This window comes from Seriola dumerili, unplaced genomic scaffold (assembly GCF_002260705.1).
Source record: "Seriola dumerili isolate Sdu_G_001 unplaced genomic scaffold, Sdu_1.0 BDQW01000110.1, whole genome shotgun sequence".
In the NCBI taxonomy this organism is placed as follows: domain Eukaryota; kingdom Metazoa; phylum Chordata; class Actinopteri; order Carangiformes; family Carangidae; genus Seriola; species Seriola dumerili.
This window is the reverse complement of record NW_019174365.1, coordinates 6,043,251-6,059,549: the sequence shown is the minus strand read 5'-3', so window position 1 is coordinate 6,059,549 and position 16,299 is coordinate 6,043,251. Positions and strand designations below refer to the sequence as shown.

Below are 16,299 nucleotides of genomic sequence, written 5' to 3'. Positions count from 1 at the left end.
TGAAATTCCTCCTTCGACTTTACGAAAGCAGCCAGTTATAATGTGACATGCGATCAAACATGCATCACTTATAATTGATAGTGTGAGTTTTGAAGCTTGTTTAAAGTGAAGTGATGAAGTACTCCACAGAAATGACCTTGACTTTAGAGGAAGTGATAAAACCCTGAAATTACACCCTTTCCTCTCCGTATTGAACATAAGACTGCAAAGGTGCTGGACAGGTTGTAGGTGCTGACGAAGACATTTCATAAAGCCTGCTGAGATGTGAGGGCAGCTGGTGTCGCCCCACAAAGTTTCAGACTCTGTTCACTGAGGAATGGCTTGATCCACAGGACTGCACACACTTCTTTTGGGTTGCATGGTGCAACAGTGGAAGCACTGAGTCTGGGGTCTTTTAATTTGCACAAGCATGCTGTTAATGTGTTGCACTAATTCAGTGCTGTCAGGCAAGGTGTGGAGGACTGGTGAGTGCCGCTTTTATTATTATTTTCTCTTTTTTGTTTTCTCAATTAAAAGAATTGGATTTATGGCATCAAGGGAATGGCCCTGTGCCATTTTGCACTTCATATATAATGTTTATATTTTAACAATCCCTCAACCAACAACTTCACAATTCAAAAGAATGAAATTGCACTCTCATAGATTATACTTGATACATTCCCAGTCGGTCCATAAGAGAGGTTTGATGTGTGGCCAAAACTGTAAATGAAAGTGTCAGTGCAAAGTTTACTCTCAATAAAAAGAACTGAAAGTGTGTCGCTATGAGTTCTGTGTAAGTGCTTTGTGACAGTTATTTCAAAAGTGCCTTCAATGAAAATCCGAAAAAGCAGAACAGGCTGCTTCACGTCCCTTTTTCCTGTCCCCTGATCCCTATGATCACTAGAGCATCATATATTTTACATTTAAGATTTGTTCAGTTGACAGTCAGTTTCCACTTCTCACTAGTTTTCAACAACTTGCCAGAAATTATCAAGTAAACGTCATGTTTTTTAAATATTTAAATATCCTGCAGTAACTTGTTTAAACACTGCTGGGGCAATGACATTCAGGATTAAACCCCGTTGTGGGTCAGACACAACTTGATCATTATTTAAATATTGAGCTGTTGATTGCTAATACTGCCAAGTCAAATGAAGTGTTATTCATTCAAAATGTGTTAGTGCTGTGGCTGCAGGACAGTACCTCTGCTAGTGAAAAGGGTACTCTACCAGTCAATACCATAATGGGAAAATCCTCAATCCTCAGGCTTAAATAGCCTCTGCTGGCAGCCACTGGAAAATACAACAACCCCAGCCAACATGCATCTATCTCTAACTTTGTCAAATTCTGTATTGGGATTTCCATCACAAACTTCAAACTTGAAATCATACAGGTCTCCAGAGATGCAGTAAGAGTGTGGTTGGTGTAGCAGCACAGCTTTACTGAATATTACTCTACAATATGTCTACATTTCCAGCAGGTACAAACAGACCTGGGTGTAGTGGTGCCGCATTCAAAGTTTCATCAGTGCATTTCATTCCTAAACTAACAAAGAGCATGTTGTTGGACCTTAATAAAATGAATGATGGCTGAATTCCAGACAAGGAGGATGTATTTAAAAACAAATCATGGCTTTTTTTTATTGTTTAAATATAAGATAATGTTGGTTTGATTAATAAGTAATGAAAATAAAGATAATATTATATTGTATATTTAGATTTGTGGATGTGGTAGTTTGCCTATATAATGACTGAAATAGTAAGATACATTTCTTTTTGCTTATTTTTGTCAGGATCATCGAAACCAGAAAGCACATTTTCTCATTTATGAATCCGATAATATATTTCCTTAAACTTTTTGCATGAAGACAATGCCAAAATGGCTGTAACAGAATAACTACACAGATGTAATTTTAAACCTGTGAAGAAAAATGTTTGGTAGGACAAAAAAATTCTTCCTGTGTTTCACTAAACTAAAAATATATTAGTTCAAGAAAGAAAAGTTGAAACTTCCCTTGATCTGTCCCTCCCTCCACCGGTAGTTGGCGATGTGGTCGCATGTAACGTCTCTTCTTCGCTGTGTCACAGATTACGTGACGTCGTGACACCGCGACGTGAACCGTACGACAGCGGCCTGTGTTTTCACTTGAGCGCTGTAATTTTTTCTCTCTGGTGGAGGATTTGTATCTGCAGTCCGTCACCATCATGAAACTAGTCAGGTATGTGGACGTGAAATCACTTTGTTTGTCGAGTGCTGTGATGATATATGATGAAAACAAAGCGACGCCGCCGGATGGATTAAGATATTTACGGAGAGACGGTGATGAGGCGGGAAGCGAAATGAATGGAGGCTGGTCGGCGATACAATGACCGAGCTCCAGGCTTTGTAACAACTCTACACACATGCATTATGTACAAATAAGCATTCATACACACACGTGGGGTTTTTATTAATTTTTGAGCAGTGGATTTAGCTGTAAAGCCGTTCAGGTATTAGAGCCGAACTGATTGCTAACTAGCTCGAATTAACGTATCCACACCGACGTTAAATTACTCGTAGGCCCCGTCTCTCTTTAGCTACTCCAAACCTAATTTAAAGTTTAGTTCGTTTAAAACCTTACCGAGAAATGCCTTTTTAAAAAAGAAAAAAAAAACTAATCGTAGCAAGAAAGTTGTTCGTGCATGTAAAGCGTAGGCCGCGCTACACAAGTGCTTTTGTTTTGGTGCTATAAGCTCCACAGCGAATAGCTAACCCAGGCTAACTACAAGTTACACCATGCTTTATACGGTTGAGTTCAGATATCACTGTGTTCACACTGTAATTTTGCTCAATGGTACCTTTTAAGGTTTTTGATGAAGCTCAGCCATGAGACGGTTACCATCGAACTGAAGAATGGCACCCAGGTCCATGGCACCATCACAGGTAAGAGCCCATTGGAGCTACAAATCCTTTTCCCTTCAGTGTTGTAATGTTCAGTTGTTGAAACTGTCTAAGAGGGGTGTTGATTCAAATTAATGATCTTATTGGAGCCCATTGTTTGCAGTGCTGTTGTTGTAAAAGCGTGCATTTGCCAGATCATTTTTCTGTGTGCATTCTCACTAGAGTTTTCAGGTTATGTTTGGTAAAGACCTCTGTCCACACTAAAGCACCAGAACAATAAAACTGCATCAGGGCAAACATTAGGGAAGGAGTGAGACAGACACAGTCCAGTTACTCTGCCATGTCTCTGCTGGTTAAAACTGGTCATTCCCTTCCTGTGATCATTGCTGCCATTTTGTAACCAGGTGACTTGGGTGCTGCTACATCATCATCATCACTATTTTATAATTGTGAAGTTGTTTTATTGTATTTTTTATCATTTTAATTAAAATGAATGACCATAGGAAGGGTCTGATGTGACAAACCTTTTGTCTTTTGGGTTTACTGCCACACAGCCCCCGTTCAGGCTGATGTCACTGCTTTCCAGAAGTTCAGTTTTACCTGCTCACAGTAAAACGCAAGGCTGGAGAGTTTTTGAAAGCAGTGGCTTAGTGTGAACACAATAAGTGTTTACAAATTTAGCTAGATTAGTTGGACATCACGCGGTTTGTTCCCTTGTGAAGTAGATTGGGTGGGTCATCTGTGTTTGTTTTCATGTTTTTCATCCCTCTGTTATTTCCTGTTTAGGTGTTGATGTAAGCATGAACACTCACCTGAAGGCGGTGAAAATGACCCTGAAAAACAGGGAGCCCACTCAGCTGGAGTCACTTAGTATCCGTGGCAACAATATTCGCTACTTCATCCTACCGGACAGCCTCCCACTGGACACCTTGCTGGTTGATATCGAACCAAAGATCAAGTCCAAGAAGAGGGAAGCCGGTGAGTGTGGAAGAATTGACAAAGGCTGATAAAACTGTGATGATCAGGGCACACCAGGCTTGTGTCTTTTTGTGTTGTGGAGACTATTGTGCCGGCAAACAATACATAATCCTTTTTTCTCTTAATTTATGGTGTGATGTTTCTGATGTGTCAGAGTTGCTTCACTACGATTATGCTGTATAGGTGTAATAGTGTCACGCTGTGCAATCAGTTTGAAACAAAAACGAAATTGAAATGTGACCTCTTCCAGTAACAGGTAGCATTCACTTTTTTTATCAAGGAACCTTTAGGTGGACTGAGACTTCAGCAATAAGCTGTAGAGGGAAAATGTAAACTATGCTTACTTGAGTTTCACTGGGCTATCATGGAAATATCTTTTCAATATCAATTCAAACCCTTTTGTTTAAGCAAGTTTATAGGTTGTTAATGCATTAACAACCCCTACATTTAGTGAGGTTTATTTAGTAGTTGTGCCTGTTTTAGCACATGTATGTTCTAGGAGGGGCCAAGTCTGATCTGGCTGCAGGTTATATACACTTTGGTTGTCAGTGTGAAGGTGGTACAAACCCTGAACAAGAATTAGAACTTTTATATCAACTGTACAGGAAAAATCCTCTTTTTTTTTTTTTTTTCTTTTTTTTTTTAACTGAGCACAAATGTTGATATTTTGAATGCTAGATTTGTGCAAATTGTTTTCTCACTTTCATTGCCAATATGAGTTTGCATATACCGAAAAGTGACTAACATTAATGCCATCAGTTCTGTGAAGCAGTGGTGTTGCAAAGTAGAAGCTAATGATACTAATCGCGTAAAGAAATTAACCAAGATTAAAGATTTAGGACAAGTTGTGCAGATCTGTCTCTAGCATCTTTCTGCACAGTTGTTAGAAGATATTGGGAATTTTTTTACTTTGTTGTTGTGGTTTAAATGTTGAATGGCCCACACCTCTAAAGTTTTTTGCTCAATCTGCTGGTAAATGTTTGTGATAAACGTGCTGACTGTGTGTCTCTTTGCAGTGGCTGGCCGGGGACGAGGCAGAGGACGAGGGCGTGGCAGAGGACGGGGACGAGGTCGGGGTGGTCCAAGGAGATGATCACCTGACCGTACAGTTTTTTCTCACCACCCAGCTGTTTGTACAGGATTCTTTTTTTTTCTCAGAGGAAATGGTTTTGTGAATTTCAGTGTTTTCTTTATTTTTGTTTTTTTCTTATTTTGTACATTAAAATGCTCCTTTTGAAGAGGATAAACTTGACTATGTGTGTTATTGCATCAATGTTGACTGGGTTATTTGTTTTCCAGTCAATATGCTTTTTCCTGCATTATGTTTTCATTACATGGTTTAATCAAGTGTCTGCATGGAAATGTTTTCTCAAGTTCCCATGAGAAATGCAATTAGAAATGTCCCATAGTTTGCCAAAGGGATGATCACAAATTTGTGCGAAGTCATAGCTGTGCAATGAAATGGTAAAAACATAAAAAGGTAACTGGTGACAGTGGTCAAAATGGATAGAATCCTAGAACTTGATATGTGCATATGTATTATAATTAATAGGAATGAATCGTAGAACCTTAATAGAAACAGACATTTATTCACTGATGTTTGTATTTTAAACATGTTATAACATCGTAAAATATCTAAACTGCTTATTCCTCTGCTCTAACTGCAGCTAGTCAAATGTACCCGCAGTTGCCCTGAGAGACTTGTGACCAAGATTAGTTTTTGTGAACACTCAGATTGTACGTTCCTGTGGATAGAACCAGTCAATTAAATTGGCCTGCCTCTAGGGTAGATAGGGGCATTTCGGTTTTTCATTGACGTGAGTTAGAAGGGGTGTTCCCTCACCAGACTTCCAGAAGAGGCTGCTAAAGAGCAGCATTTGAACCCTAAGTAAATTTAAAAAAAAAAAAAAAAAAAATACAACATAAACATTAAACACAGAGTCATAACCTCTATATTGCTTCATACTGTGTATACGGATGTTAGGGCTCCGTTATTGTGGGCAGGTTATGGAACAGTGCCGATGAATGTCCGGTCTTTTTTGCTTTCAAACGAAGGTAGGGCTGGCGGTAAGAGACACCATTCACTTACTGTTTTAACCGATTGACGAGTCTCTGCTCCGGTAGCGACGAGACGAAGACGTAACCTCAGGACAAAGGCTTCGGTCTACCGACGCCCCTGTAAATAGCTGGTGTTAGCTTTGCTCTTATGTCTCGTTCTGTCGACAGGAACCAGCGTGGCCATCTCAAAAATGTCTGGTGTTGCCAGTGGCCGCTTCATGTATTTTGCTTTTGGGAGCAACTTGTTGAAGGAAAGACTGCAACTGACAAACCCCTCTGCATCATTTTGCACCACCGGTCGACTGAAGGTAACTAGAGTAGAGCAGCTTTATTGTGTAGTTTCCCCTTTTAATCGATATGGCGTTCATGTCGTGTGGAAATTAGCACATACCCAAGTGGTGACGAACGACTTTTGTGTAACGTTATCTTCTACTCTGAAACCTCCAATTTGTGCAATGCCTGACACGCAATCTGACACCAATCGTTATTTATTAACTATTCATTAATTGTATTAAGTAGCCTACGCTCGCCTGTCCGACGGTATACGCTTGTAAATTAAGATCACAACCGACGACAGATTAAACCGACGGGACCTGAACGCAGCATTGCCTACCACGCATTCATTAGCTTAACGGCTGGAAATGTACCATAAATGTCACCGAGGGAATATTAAACGTAGTTCACCAATGTTTTGTTGGTGAACTATAGCCCGGTTACGTCCCAGCTAATAGTCGTTACATAATGACCATAGATGATTTCAGTTGGTTGACAGGTGCCCATTTAACTCGGGAGAACTCAAATAACCCGGGTTACAATTTAACTGCTGTTCTAAATCAGTGCGCAACGGCGGGTAACCATAGAAACAACACATATACTTAACGCTTCGTGTTGTCGGTTAATGACCTGATGATTCACTTCACTGTGTCCCAGTATGTAAATCATCATTAGTATTAATTTTAGATATTGGTCCACTCCACTGACGCGAGTGTTGCTTACCGGCTGCAACAACAGGGTCTATGACCCGACCTTGTGACGACCAATAGCTAACAGACACTGCTGCAAACACAAACATAGCACCCCTCTTTACATCAGTGGAATAAAAGCCTTTCTGTGTGTGTGTGTGTGTGTGTGTGTGTGTGTGTGTGTGTGTGTGTGTGTGTGTGTGTGTGTGTGTGCGCGCGCGCGCGCGCGCACACAGGACTATGAGTTGAACTTTGGCCTGTGGGAGCAACATGTGGAAAACGCTTGGCATGGTGGGGTGGCCACCATTGAGTTCTGTCCAGGCGCAGAAGTGTGGGGGGTAATCTGGACTTTGAGCAATGAAAACCTCACAAGCCTTGACAAGTGAGACACACACATCAAAACACAGCTGTAATTCAGTTCAGAAGTTAATATTGGTCATGCTAACTGAGGCTGCATGTTTCTTCTCCATGTGTCCTCAGCCAGGAAGGGGTGAACCTGGGAATGTACTCACCCCTGGAGGTTCCAGTGGACACTGACAAAGGACTGATTCTCTGCAGGACTTATCAGATGAACAATTTCCACGCGTGTGCACCCTCTCCTCAGTACAAACAAGTGTGTGCACACAAAACACTGGTCCAGAGACAATTCACTGTACTTAAAAGCCATACTATGCAATAAATGACCAATCCAGTATTTTTGTGACTTAATCTAGATGTTCATCAACGTGTCTCTGCGTTTTGAATTAGGTGGTGTGTCTGGGTGCAGAGCAGAACGGCCTCCCAGTGGAGTACCTGAAGAGACTGGAGGTCATTCAAACCAACAACTACAGTGGGCCCTCAATCCTTGATCAAATCCGATCATCTATGAAATAGAGTTCAATAAAAGTTTATTCTTGAAGTTTGAAACACCAGTTGACCAAAAACAGCCTCACCTCATGGTCCACTTAGTAGCTGTTCTGAGAACCTTGTGGTCTCAATGTCCACTTCCTCACAGTTTGTGGGGCTTTCAACTGAATTTCTTTGTCTTCATTATGACCTTCATCCTGTCATATGAAATAGTAAAGTATTTAATAGTGGAGTAATTAAATGATAATAATGAAATATTAATGATGAAGACTGTAAGTCTCAGTTAACATAGGGTGGAAAAAGCTAGTAAGTGGACCTTAAGATTTTCTTTGTCAAATTATTGTTTCCTAGGTAAAGTAGAACCAGTATGTGGCAGGAAATTAATAATGCATGCTCTTAGCAATGAGACATTTGGCCAGCCCCAACACTATTTTATGTTTTTGAGCAGTTAATTTTTGAACTATCTTGACAAACGTATTTAATTTTAAAGCCATCACAATGGAAGACCAAAATGTATGTGGTGGTGTTTAACTCCAGCATTTCTCAGGGGAATATTAAACAGATGAAAAACCATTGTTAGCCTTCCATTGCCTTTATTATGACGTTAACTGTTCTGTTCCTGCTGATAAAGGAATTACGCATCAACTCAAGTGTTGAACGATTTTCAAGGTCAGTTACATATTAAAGAAACATACCTTGGAGTGCTTTAACACAGCTTGATTAAAAATTCTATTTAGTTTATTAAGAGATGAAAATAAAACTGAATGAATCATTTACGTAAAAGGAAACCACTTTATTATTAACAACACAGTGGTCTTAGACAGAATTTTTACCTCTCCCAACATTTTTGATCCTCTAGGAATTATAGAAAATGTAAGTATAGTACAAAAAACAGCAGTCAGGAGAACAGAAGATGTATGGTGACAGAATCAACACCCAATAACACATTTTATGTTTTGCTGAATCTCTAGGTTTATAGGTCTAATTTCCACAAGTCTATGCAAATATGTAGACTTCACGATGGCACAAATTAAAATTTTATCTGACAACAAAACAAAGGCTCATGCAAGCAACATGGTTGGAGCTTTATAATAACCAAGTGCTCATGAATTCTGGGATTCCAGCAACTTCATAGCTCAAACATTTATACATTCTTAAGAATTTGGCTTCAAAACTGCAAGATGAACATCCACCTAAACGATTTTTGGTAGCTGGTGAGCAGGAGACATTTCCCCTTTAACTGTTTCAATACAGAGAAAAACAAAACAAAAAACAAGAGTGAGAAAACAAAATAATGAAGCCGTGCACATGACAGAAATAGGTCCAAATATGTAAAAAAAAAAAAAAAAAAATTTGTTTGTGAAGGAAAGCATAATATAATAACTCAACTCCATATTGAGGTGTGCACCAAAGTCTTGATATTTGCAGACAAGAAATGAAAAAAACAATTTTGTACAAAAGGGCTTAAATAAAGGGTGCAAAAGAGGAGCTACTGGGCACAAACGAGTGCTTATGTTGAAGTCAGTAGCCACGGGAGAATGAGAGATTGTAACCAGCTAAATGCTGTTGCAGCTCAACAGTCTACACCATAATCTTAATTATTATGTATTATATATTATATATATTAGGGAGCATCACAAGATGGCTCTGCATTTATGTGGAAATTAGGACAAGAGCCACTGACAACATACTGAAGTCAAATGAAGCACTATTAATGAAGGCTACATTAAGAAATTGCCCTCAGGTACAGGTGTATGTTGGTAATACACTGTATCCACTACATGATAAACTTCTCCAGTGACTGTTAACACAAAAGGCCATCATTACAGTATCTGGGTTTTGTTCTGTTTTTAATCAGGGACACCTGCATTTTAATTATTTGCTGTTTTCAGATTATTACATTTTCAAATATTTCTGAACTCATTCCATCTGCTCCACTTCCTCTGTAACTTTGTCATTTCCACTGTGATCCATAGGTTCTGGTCCATCCTCACTGTTTCCCATCTGCTCTGTTGTATCGGCGGGCGGCTGCTCTGTGGGATCGGCAGGCTGCTGTTCTGGGACGGCAAGGTTGTGCTTAAGTTTGCTCAGTTCAGTCATGTTGAAGCCGAGGAGAATGGCAGTCGTGTTCCTCTTGAGACTCTTCATGCACTTGCTGCGCTTCTTGCTGAAGAGGGCTGCCAGCTCTGCCTTGGTGAGTGACAGCCTCCTGCACAGCTCGTCAGTCTCGGCTTTGGTCGCGTAGGGGTTCAGGTTGAAGTATTTAGATATGAAGTCTCTGCGCTCCTCGTTGCAGCGGCGCTCAACCGGGGTAGGCTCCAAAACCAGCTTCACTGGGGGTTCGCTCTGAATCTCAGGCTCCGGCGGGGGCAACTTCTCCTGCTCTCGCTTCTTGCGTATGGCTGCCCTTTGTTCTCGTTCTCGTTTGTTGGCCTCAATGACCTGCCTCAATGCAGCCTCAAGTCTCTTCTTGGACTGCAGCTCTGCTTCTGTTTCTAGAGGCTCTGCCCTGGGTGGAGCTGGAATCACACGCGCTGGAGCTAAAGTCGGTTTCATAGTCAGCCCTTGTGGCACTTGAAGAAAGTAGAGTCCGGATGGCTGAATGAGCTGCTGAGCCGGTTTTGGAGGCTGCTGTGGTTGTGGTTGATGTTGTGGTTGATGTTGTGGTTGATGTTGTGGTTGTGGTTGTGGTTGTGGTTGTGGTGGTGGCGGTGGCTGTGGTGGTGGCTGTGGTGGCGGTGGCGGTGGTGGTGGCAGTGCTGTAGGTTTGGTTGGCGGTGGTTGTTTTGGTGAACAACGGCATCGCTGAATGTGAAGCATCACAGCCTGCTGGGTAACCTTTCCTGTGTACACTCCATTGCAGTATATGCACTTGAATGCCTCTGTCTTGAGGATGGCATGAATGGTAGGTGCTACAAAGTGTTTCTGTTTCAGGTGCTGTAGGTGTTTGGATTCATTCTGAAACTTTTCATCACAGAAGGGGCAGTACGCACTGTTGACTTTCACAGGTGCTGGACAGATTTCTGGCTGGCTGCTGGGCTGCAACTTAAAGAAGATCAGGTCGAGGGAATTTGTGACCAGAGCAAGATTGACCTCTGTGTCTCCGAGGACCTCTTTTGGTGCAGTGGTGTTGACGTCAAAGTAAGGGAACAGGATTCCGCCAACACCTTTTGAGTAGACCCTGTACTTCTGCCTTAGGAAATCACAGTATGCTTTGCTTGTGGGATTGTGCTGCTTTACATGCTCAGCAAGCTGTTTGATTGAAAAAAACAAAGCAGAGCAGTATAAGCAATTCAGCCCATGCAGCAGGTGTTGGAAGACACTCTTTTCTGACAGAAGAATTTTGCACGTTAGGCATTTGACAGTTTTGTCTGGCATTTTCTTTAGGAAGGCTGCTCGTGCAGCCACACTTTCTGACTTGGATGTAGCAGATTTTGTCTGGTGGGCAACCTCTGTATGCATGTCAAAGACATTGGAAGGGAAAAGTTCATTGCAGAGGGGACAGGTAATCCATTTCTTAGTTTGTGGTAAGGAGTTACTTGTTTGCTCAACAGTCTTGAGAGGGGTACTTGTGCTTTGAGAGACAGGCATTGCTACTTGCAGTGGAGCAAAAGTGTATGTGGGCATGCCATTCACCCTGTTGCCAGTTGGGATCAGGTGACTCAGCAGAGACTGTGAAGTCAGCATGGTACCTTGTAGGGTGATTTGGTTTGTTGATGCATTTTGTGTAACCACAGCAGGCTTAGGTACAGCCCCAGTTCCAGCTGTCATATTGGCCTGTAGTCCTGATGGAACAAGGATCTGCTGCGTTTGTGGAGTCTGCTGTGGTGGGGCAGGGGCTAGAGCCACTGGTGCCTTTTTCAAAGACACATTAGACACAGTCGGTAGCTGGACCATAGACGGCCCTTGGGGCAAAGTACTTCGAAGGGCTATCGTGGCACCAGGCTGAAGCAAACCTTTAGCCTCAGCACTAGCTAGCTGCACTAGCGCTGATGCTTGAGGGGGCAGAAAAGCTTGGTTGGTTCCCGGGGCACATATTAGAGTAGTACTGTTTGTAGTTCCTTGTAGCTGCTGTAATGTCACCACAGTTCCAGGAGGTTGGCCATTACTTGGTAAAACCAAGGACTTACTGTTGAACATTTGAGGTTGCTGTGGTTTAGGAGCGATACTTGGGAAGGTCACAAACACGCCATTCCCATTGGGTGTTGGTTTAATGGTGTAGTTTTTGTTTTCATGAATCATGCTCTGCACTTGTGTGCTGACTGAATAGTGAGATGGCTCAACCAGCATGTGATGCAACATTTGGTCTAGATTTCCAGCGTTCACCTTGCATACTTTGCAGCAGTAGATCTTTACAGATGTAGTCCCTTGAAGATGTAATCTGTAACCTATATACTGTTCTGCCAAACTGTCCAGGTGTTTCAGAATAATGTGCTTCTTCATCGCAAAGATAGAAGAGGTTGGAAATCCACATCTTCGACACTGGTACCTCTCATTTCCGCGATGGGTGGGTAAAGACGCTTCCCTCTGTGACTGTATATGGGTGCTTGGCAAGGCAAGTTTGGCATGGAAGAACAGCATGTGCTTCTTGACAATCTTGGGGTGGCTGACAAAGAGGCATTGAGAGCAGGGCGCCAGCGCACAGAATGACTGAACATATCCATGGCAGCGAGAGACGTGACTCCTGAAGTTGTAGATGTTGTGTGAAGAGTATTTGCACAGGTTACAACACAGAGATCGAGACCGATAAGGCCACTGGATAGAAAGAGGAAAAAGAAAAAAAAGTCAGTTATTTCAGTCAATCAAATTAACATTTGTACATGGTTTATACAGAGAATATAACATCCCCACCAAACTACTCATCTTAAACAATGAATGACTCTTCTTTTTAATAGGGCATTGGAATCTACAAGAAAGGTATGTGGTTCCTAACAGGTCACTCTTATTTATCAATTACTCAAACTAGCTAATAATATGTTTTTGTTGATATTTTTTGTTCATTATCAAAAGTTCTTAACAGGGGCCGAGTGTCATATTCACCTTTTTCTGTTGTCTTGTACTGTATCCATCTGTGAAATCAACCCATTCAGTATCATGAAAGGCCTCGTCTTCATCTGGGTTTTTCTCAGACTTTTCATTGAGATCCTGCACAGTAAACAATAAGCAAACAAACAATCCATAAATATAAGTAACAGTACAATGTAAAACATGTCTATGTTCTACATTCAAAAGGTGTGTCTGAGAAAAAAAGATTAGCAGTAAAATATACATGAAGCACTGCATAACTATATATGCAGTTGCCAGTTTATTAGGTACACCTAGCTAAAACTAAATGCAGTCTAATACAGCTGACGTGCAGTAAATCCTCCCTTCATGAAGGGTATAATGTTCAGTTTTCAAGAGGAGCCGATTCGTATTTATTGCTGGGTGTTGAGTTGCATTGTGTTAAACTGAGAAGTGTTTCTATTATTTTCTCCTCCCATTTACCACATAGCAATGACAGTAGACTGCATTAGTTTTATCTGGATGTACCTGGCGTCTGAGTGATTATTTCACAAGTCAAATTGTAAAATGAAAGCAAAAGCTGCTAGCAGCAGCCATCAGATAAGGATGGTGGAGTAAAAAGCAAAGTGCTTCACTGAAAATGTGTATTAAGTCACAAAAATTGATCTTCACCTGTGTGTCAAACCTATGCACTCACAGATGCAGTGTAATTGAGAAATAGAGACACTGTGTCAAAACTCAAATCACATTGTGATCTTAATCTGTCCAAACAAAATATGCACCACCATGAACAACGGACCATTTGTTTGGGTGGGGGGTTGGGATAAAATATGCATAAAAATCAAAATCAAAAATATCTGACAAATCAAGCTATCATCATTCAATCATCACATTGAAACAATACAATATTTCCATAAAGCAGGTCTGCTCATGAATTTCCAACATTATTCACATTAGCCCAATACCACAGAAAATCTCTGACAGTAGACATGACATCATATCGCTCAACCCCCTCCTAGTTGCCATAACAACCAAAGAAAAAACCCTCTGAAAAGCTTTCTTTTAATGTGACCATCAACATATCAAATTCAAATCTGATTTAATGTGTTTTATAATGGCTGTATTTAAATGACCATACCCCAAATTTAACAAACATTATTCACCATAAACTGAATTATATAATTTTGAAACTGTGAGGTGGGTACTGCTGCGGTTGCTATAGTGTTGACTGCATTAATAGACGACATTACAAATCAACAAAGTCTTGAAAAATGACTGATGTTATCCCCTAAATCAGTATTAAATGTCTAGTAACTATCAGTTTACAAAACCTAACTTCCTTTATAGTTAACTGACATATAAAAACTAACATGTATTTCCTCTGTTTTACAAGATTAGACTGATGAACTGTAAACCTAAATGTGTCAGGTTAGACTTTTAGTGTAATGATGGGTGGGAGATTAGCATTGGATCCCCAAGCACAGAGTGGAAACATTCGCACAGAAGCACTGATGATAGATATAAAGCACCACAAGGGTGTGTATATGCAACAAAATGAGCATAGTGCTTTTGTGTAAAAGAAAAAAAACATAGGCAATCATAAACAAATAATACAGAGTCTGGCTTATGAGTACTGTTAATTACACTTACATACTAGCCACACGTCAGACCCAAATCTTAATGATGTCTTCACTTATTTTCCATGATAAAACATACCTTCAGCAGGTTTTGGCAGTCTTCCAGGCCAATCTCACTAAGGATGTTTTTCACCGCCTTGCGTGCCTTTCTGATCTTGTCAATATTTCCCACTGGAACCTGATACATTATACCTTGCAAACCTAATAAAAGAAATTAATTGTAATGTTATGCAGCATTAAGACAGACAAAAATAATTTTACTAAATCTTTACGTATTTATAGACACATTCAAATGTATATGACAGTAACTACTATTTCAAAGAGAAAATGGCAAATATTGAAAACAATGGAAAAGGCAGACACAAGTAATACAAATTAGCTGTGGTCAGTTTATGTGTTAGTTTATGTGCAGTGTATATACCAATAAGCCAGCATGGATTTCAATTAACCTATCATCTAATTCTGTTAAGATATAAAGTTATTAAATGCATAAGGTGTGCCAAGTCATACTAAATGACAAAAAAGACCTTATGAATATACTGTAGTCACCTTGGAGTAGAAAAATAGTAAAGTGCAGCATAAAGATAACATCCCTGGACTTGACGATACTTTCCTTTCAAAAAGAAATCACAGCATGGCTGTAACGTTACATGGATATAATGCCTGTATGCGCATCATGGCAGTGCAGTTCAAAACAACAGTTACTGTGCAACAGCTGATTTCACTTTGAGTATCTCACATGTTAAGCCTCTACATGAACATACATGAACAATTGCAATTCACTGACGAGTGAGACGAAAACTTTATCTTTAGCTTGCTAAAACTGTGTATTTGGATTAAATCACCCACTAACTCTAACCTGTCCCTCCAGACAAGTCACCATACATGCTAACACTGTAGTGTATGCGTGCTGCCCACACTGGGCTCGTCCTATAGCCCCTGGTTTCCTGCTCGCAGCGACGAGTCGGGTCCCTAAGCCGGCCACGCCGCTTCCTCCTACTTGAGGATGCCCTCAGCCTCCCCACAGATATTTACCCTGTCTGATTTTCCAGTTAACGTTAGTTGTTGCGTTGCCGCCTCCGACGTTTTCCACTTCCACCGGCCCGCAACTGTGTGTGTCGACAAGCTGCGTCCGCTGCTAGTGCTGCACACATACACTTATCCCAGAAGCATCCCGTGTCTACATACACCGCTGTAGGAAGAACGCAGCACAATACGAAAGGTGGTGTTTACGAACCCCCTCCGCAGATAAATTATTTTTGGTCCGCTTTTGTCCCTTTCTTCCCCTATTGAGGAAAAATATGGCGCTCAAGTTCAGGATCTGACGTAGCTGTCCTTATTTGCATACTGCAAAAACTGACCAATGGGAGACGTCTCACCCTAAAAACTGAATAACTTTTTATTCTCTTATCACGACTGTCAGCCACCGTTCCTGAGTGTCCAGGTGACACATTCCATTATTCACTTTTTGAATTTCATGGAATAACTTACTTGTTAATTGAATTTTGGCTTCTACAACACATAGCTAGGTGTGGGGGCGTGGCCAAAGCGACCCCCACTGGTAGTCACGTGGTACATGACTAAGGCTAACCAATGAGCTGTCGAGAAAATGAGCTAAATGGGTGGTCCTTCTAGTGTGACGTCATATCATGCTACTTTTTTTAGCCAATCATGCTGACCCACCATTTTGATAGGAGAAGGAGTGAAATTGATAGGTTAGATGTGTTTGGGCTAGCATAGCATAAAGTGTTAAGACTTTTTAATATGTTTAAAGATAACGATAATGATAGGGCTAGCTCCCACCACGTGGTAATGTATACCAATTGCTAAACTTAATTTCATATCGTTATGCTCAGTTATAGTTAAAAGTCGATTCAAATCTCTTTGAATCAACAATCTTGTTCGGCCTTCTCACCTAACAACTTCAAAACATGTTTGCTCTCTACAAGTTGAGC

The 16,299-nt window shown here is 40.8% G+C and overlaps 3 protein-coding genes across 4 annotated transcripts; 2 read left to right on the top strand and 1 right to left on the bottom strand.

Annotated features, from left to right (window-relative positions):
• The first annotated feature begins 2,081 nt into the window (after positions 1-2,081).
• On the top strand, positions 2,082-5,073 carry snrpd1 (small nuclear ribonucleoprotein D1 polypeptide). The gene is made up of 4 exons (XM_022747382.1): positions 2,082-2,197; positions 2,825-2,901; positions 3,646-3,837; positions 4,854-5,073. Exons 1-4 carry the CDS (start codon positions 2,184-2,186, stop codon positions 4,928-4,930), a joined length of 360 nt encoding a protein of 119 aa, XP_022603103.1. The 5' UTR covers positions 2,082-2,183; the 3' UTR covers positions 4,931-5,073.
• Positions 5,074-5,784: 711 nt separating this feature from the next.
• Positions 5,785-8,276, top strand: LOC111223418 (gamma-glutamylcyclotransferase-like). 2 transcript variants are annotated; one of them, XM_022747556.1, is made up of 5 exons: positions 5,785-5,892; positions 6,064-6,203; positions 7,094-7,239; positions 7,338-7,470; positions 7,605-8,276. In XM_022747556.1, the coding sequence occupies exons 1-5, from the start codon at positions 5,859-5,861 to the stop codon at positions 7,728-7,730; spliced, it is 579 nt and encodes a 192-aa protein (XP_022603277.1). In that variant the 5' UTR covers positions 5,785-5,858; the 3' UTR covers positions 7,731-8,276. The 2 variants fall into 2 exon arrangements, with proteins under 2 accessions (XP_022603277.1, XP_022603276.1); XM_022747555.1 differs by having other exon boundaries at positions 5,785-5,904.
• Positions 8,277-8,300: 24 nt separating this feature from the next.
• On the bottom strand, positions 8,301-15,611 carry LOC111223112 (activity-dependent neuroprotector homeobox protein 2-like). The gene is made up of 5 exons (XM_022747140.1): positions 15,380-15,611; positions 14,424-14,545; positions 12,744-12,848; positions 10,434-12,458; positions 8,301-10,397 (listed from the first exon to the last, which is right to left on the bottom strand). Exons 2-5 carry the CDS (start codon positions 14,529-14,531, stop codon positions 9,624-9,626), a joined length of 3,012 nt encoding a protein of 1,003 aa, XP_022602861.1. The 5' UTR covers positions 14,532-14,545; positions 15,380-15,611; the 3' UTR covers positions 8,301-9,623.
• Positions 15,612-16,299: the final 688 nt, after the last annotated feature.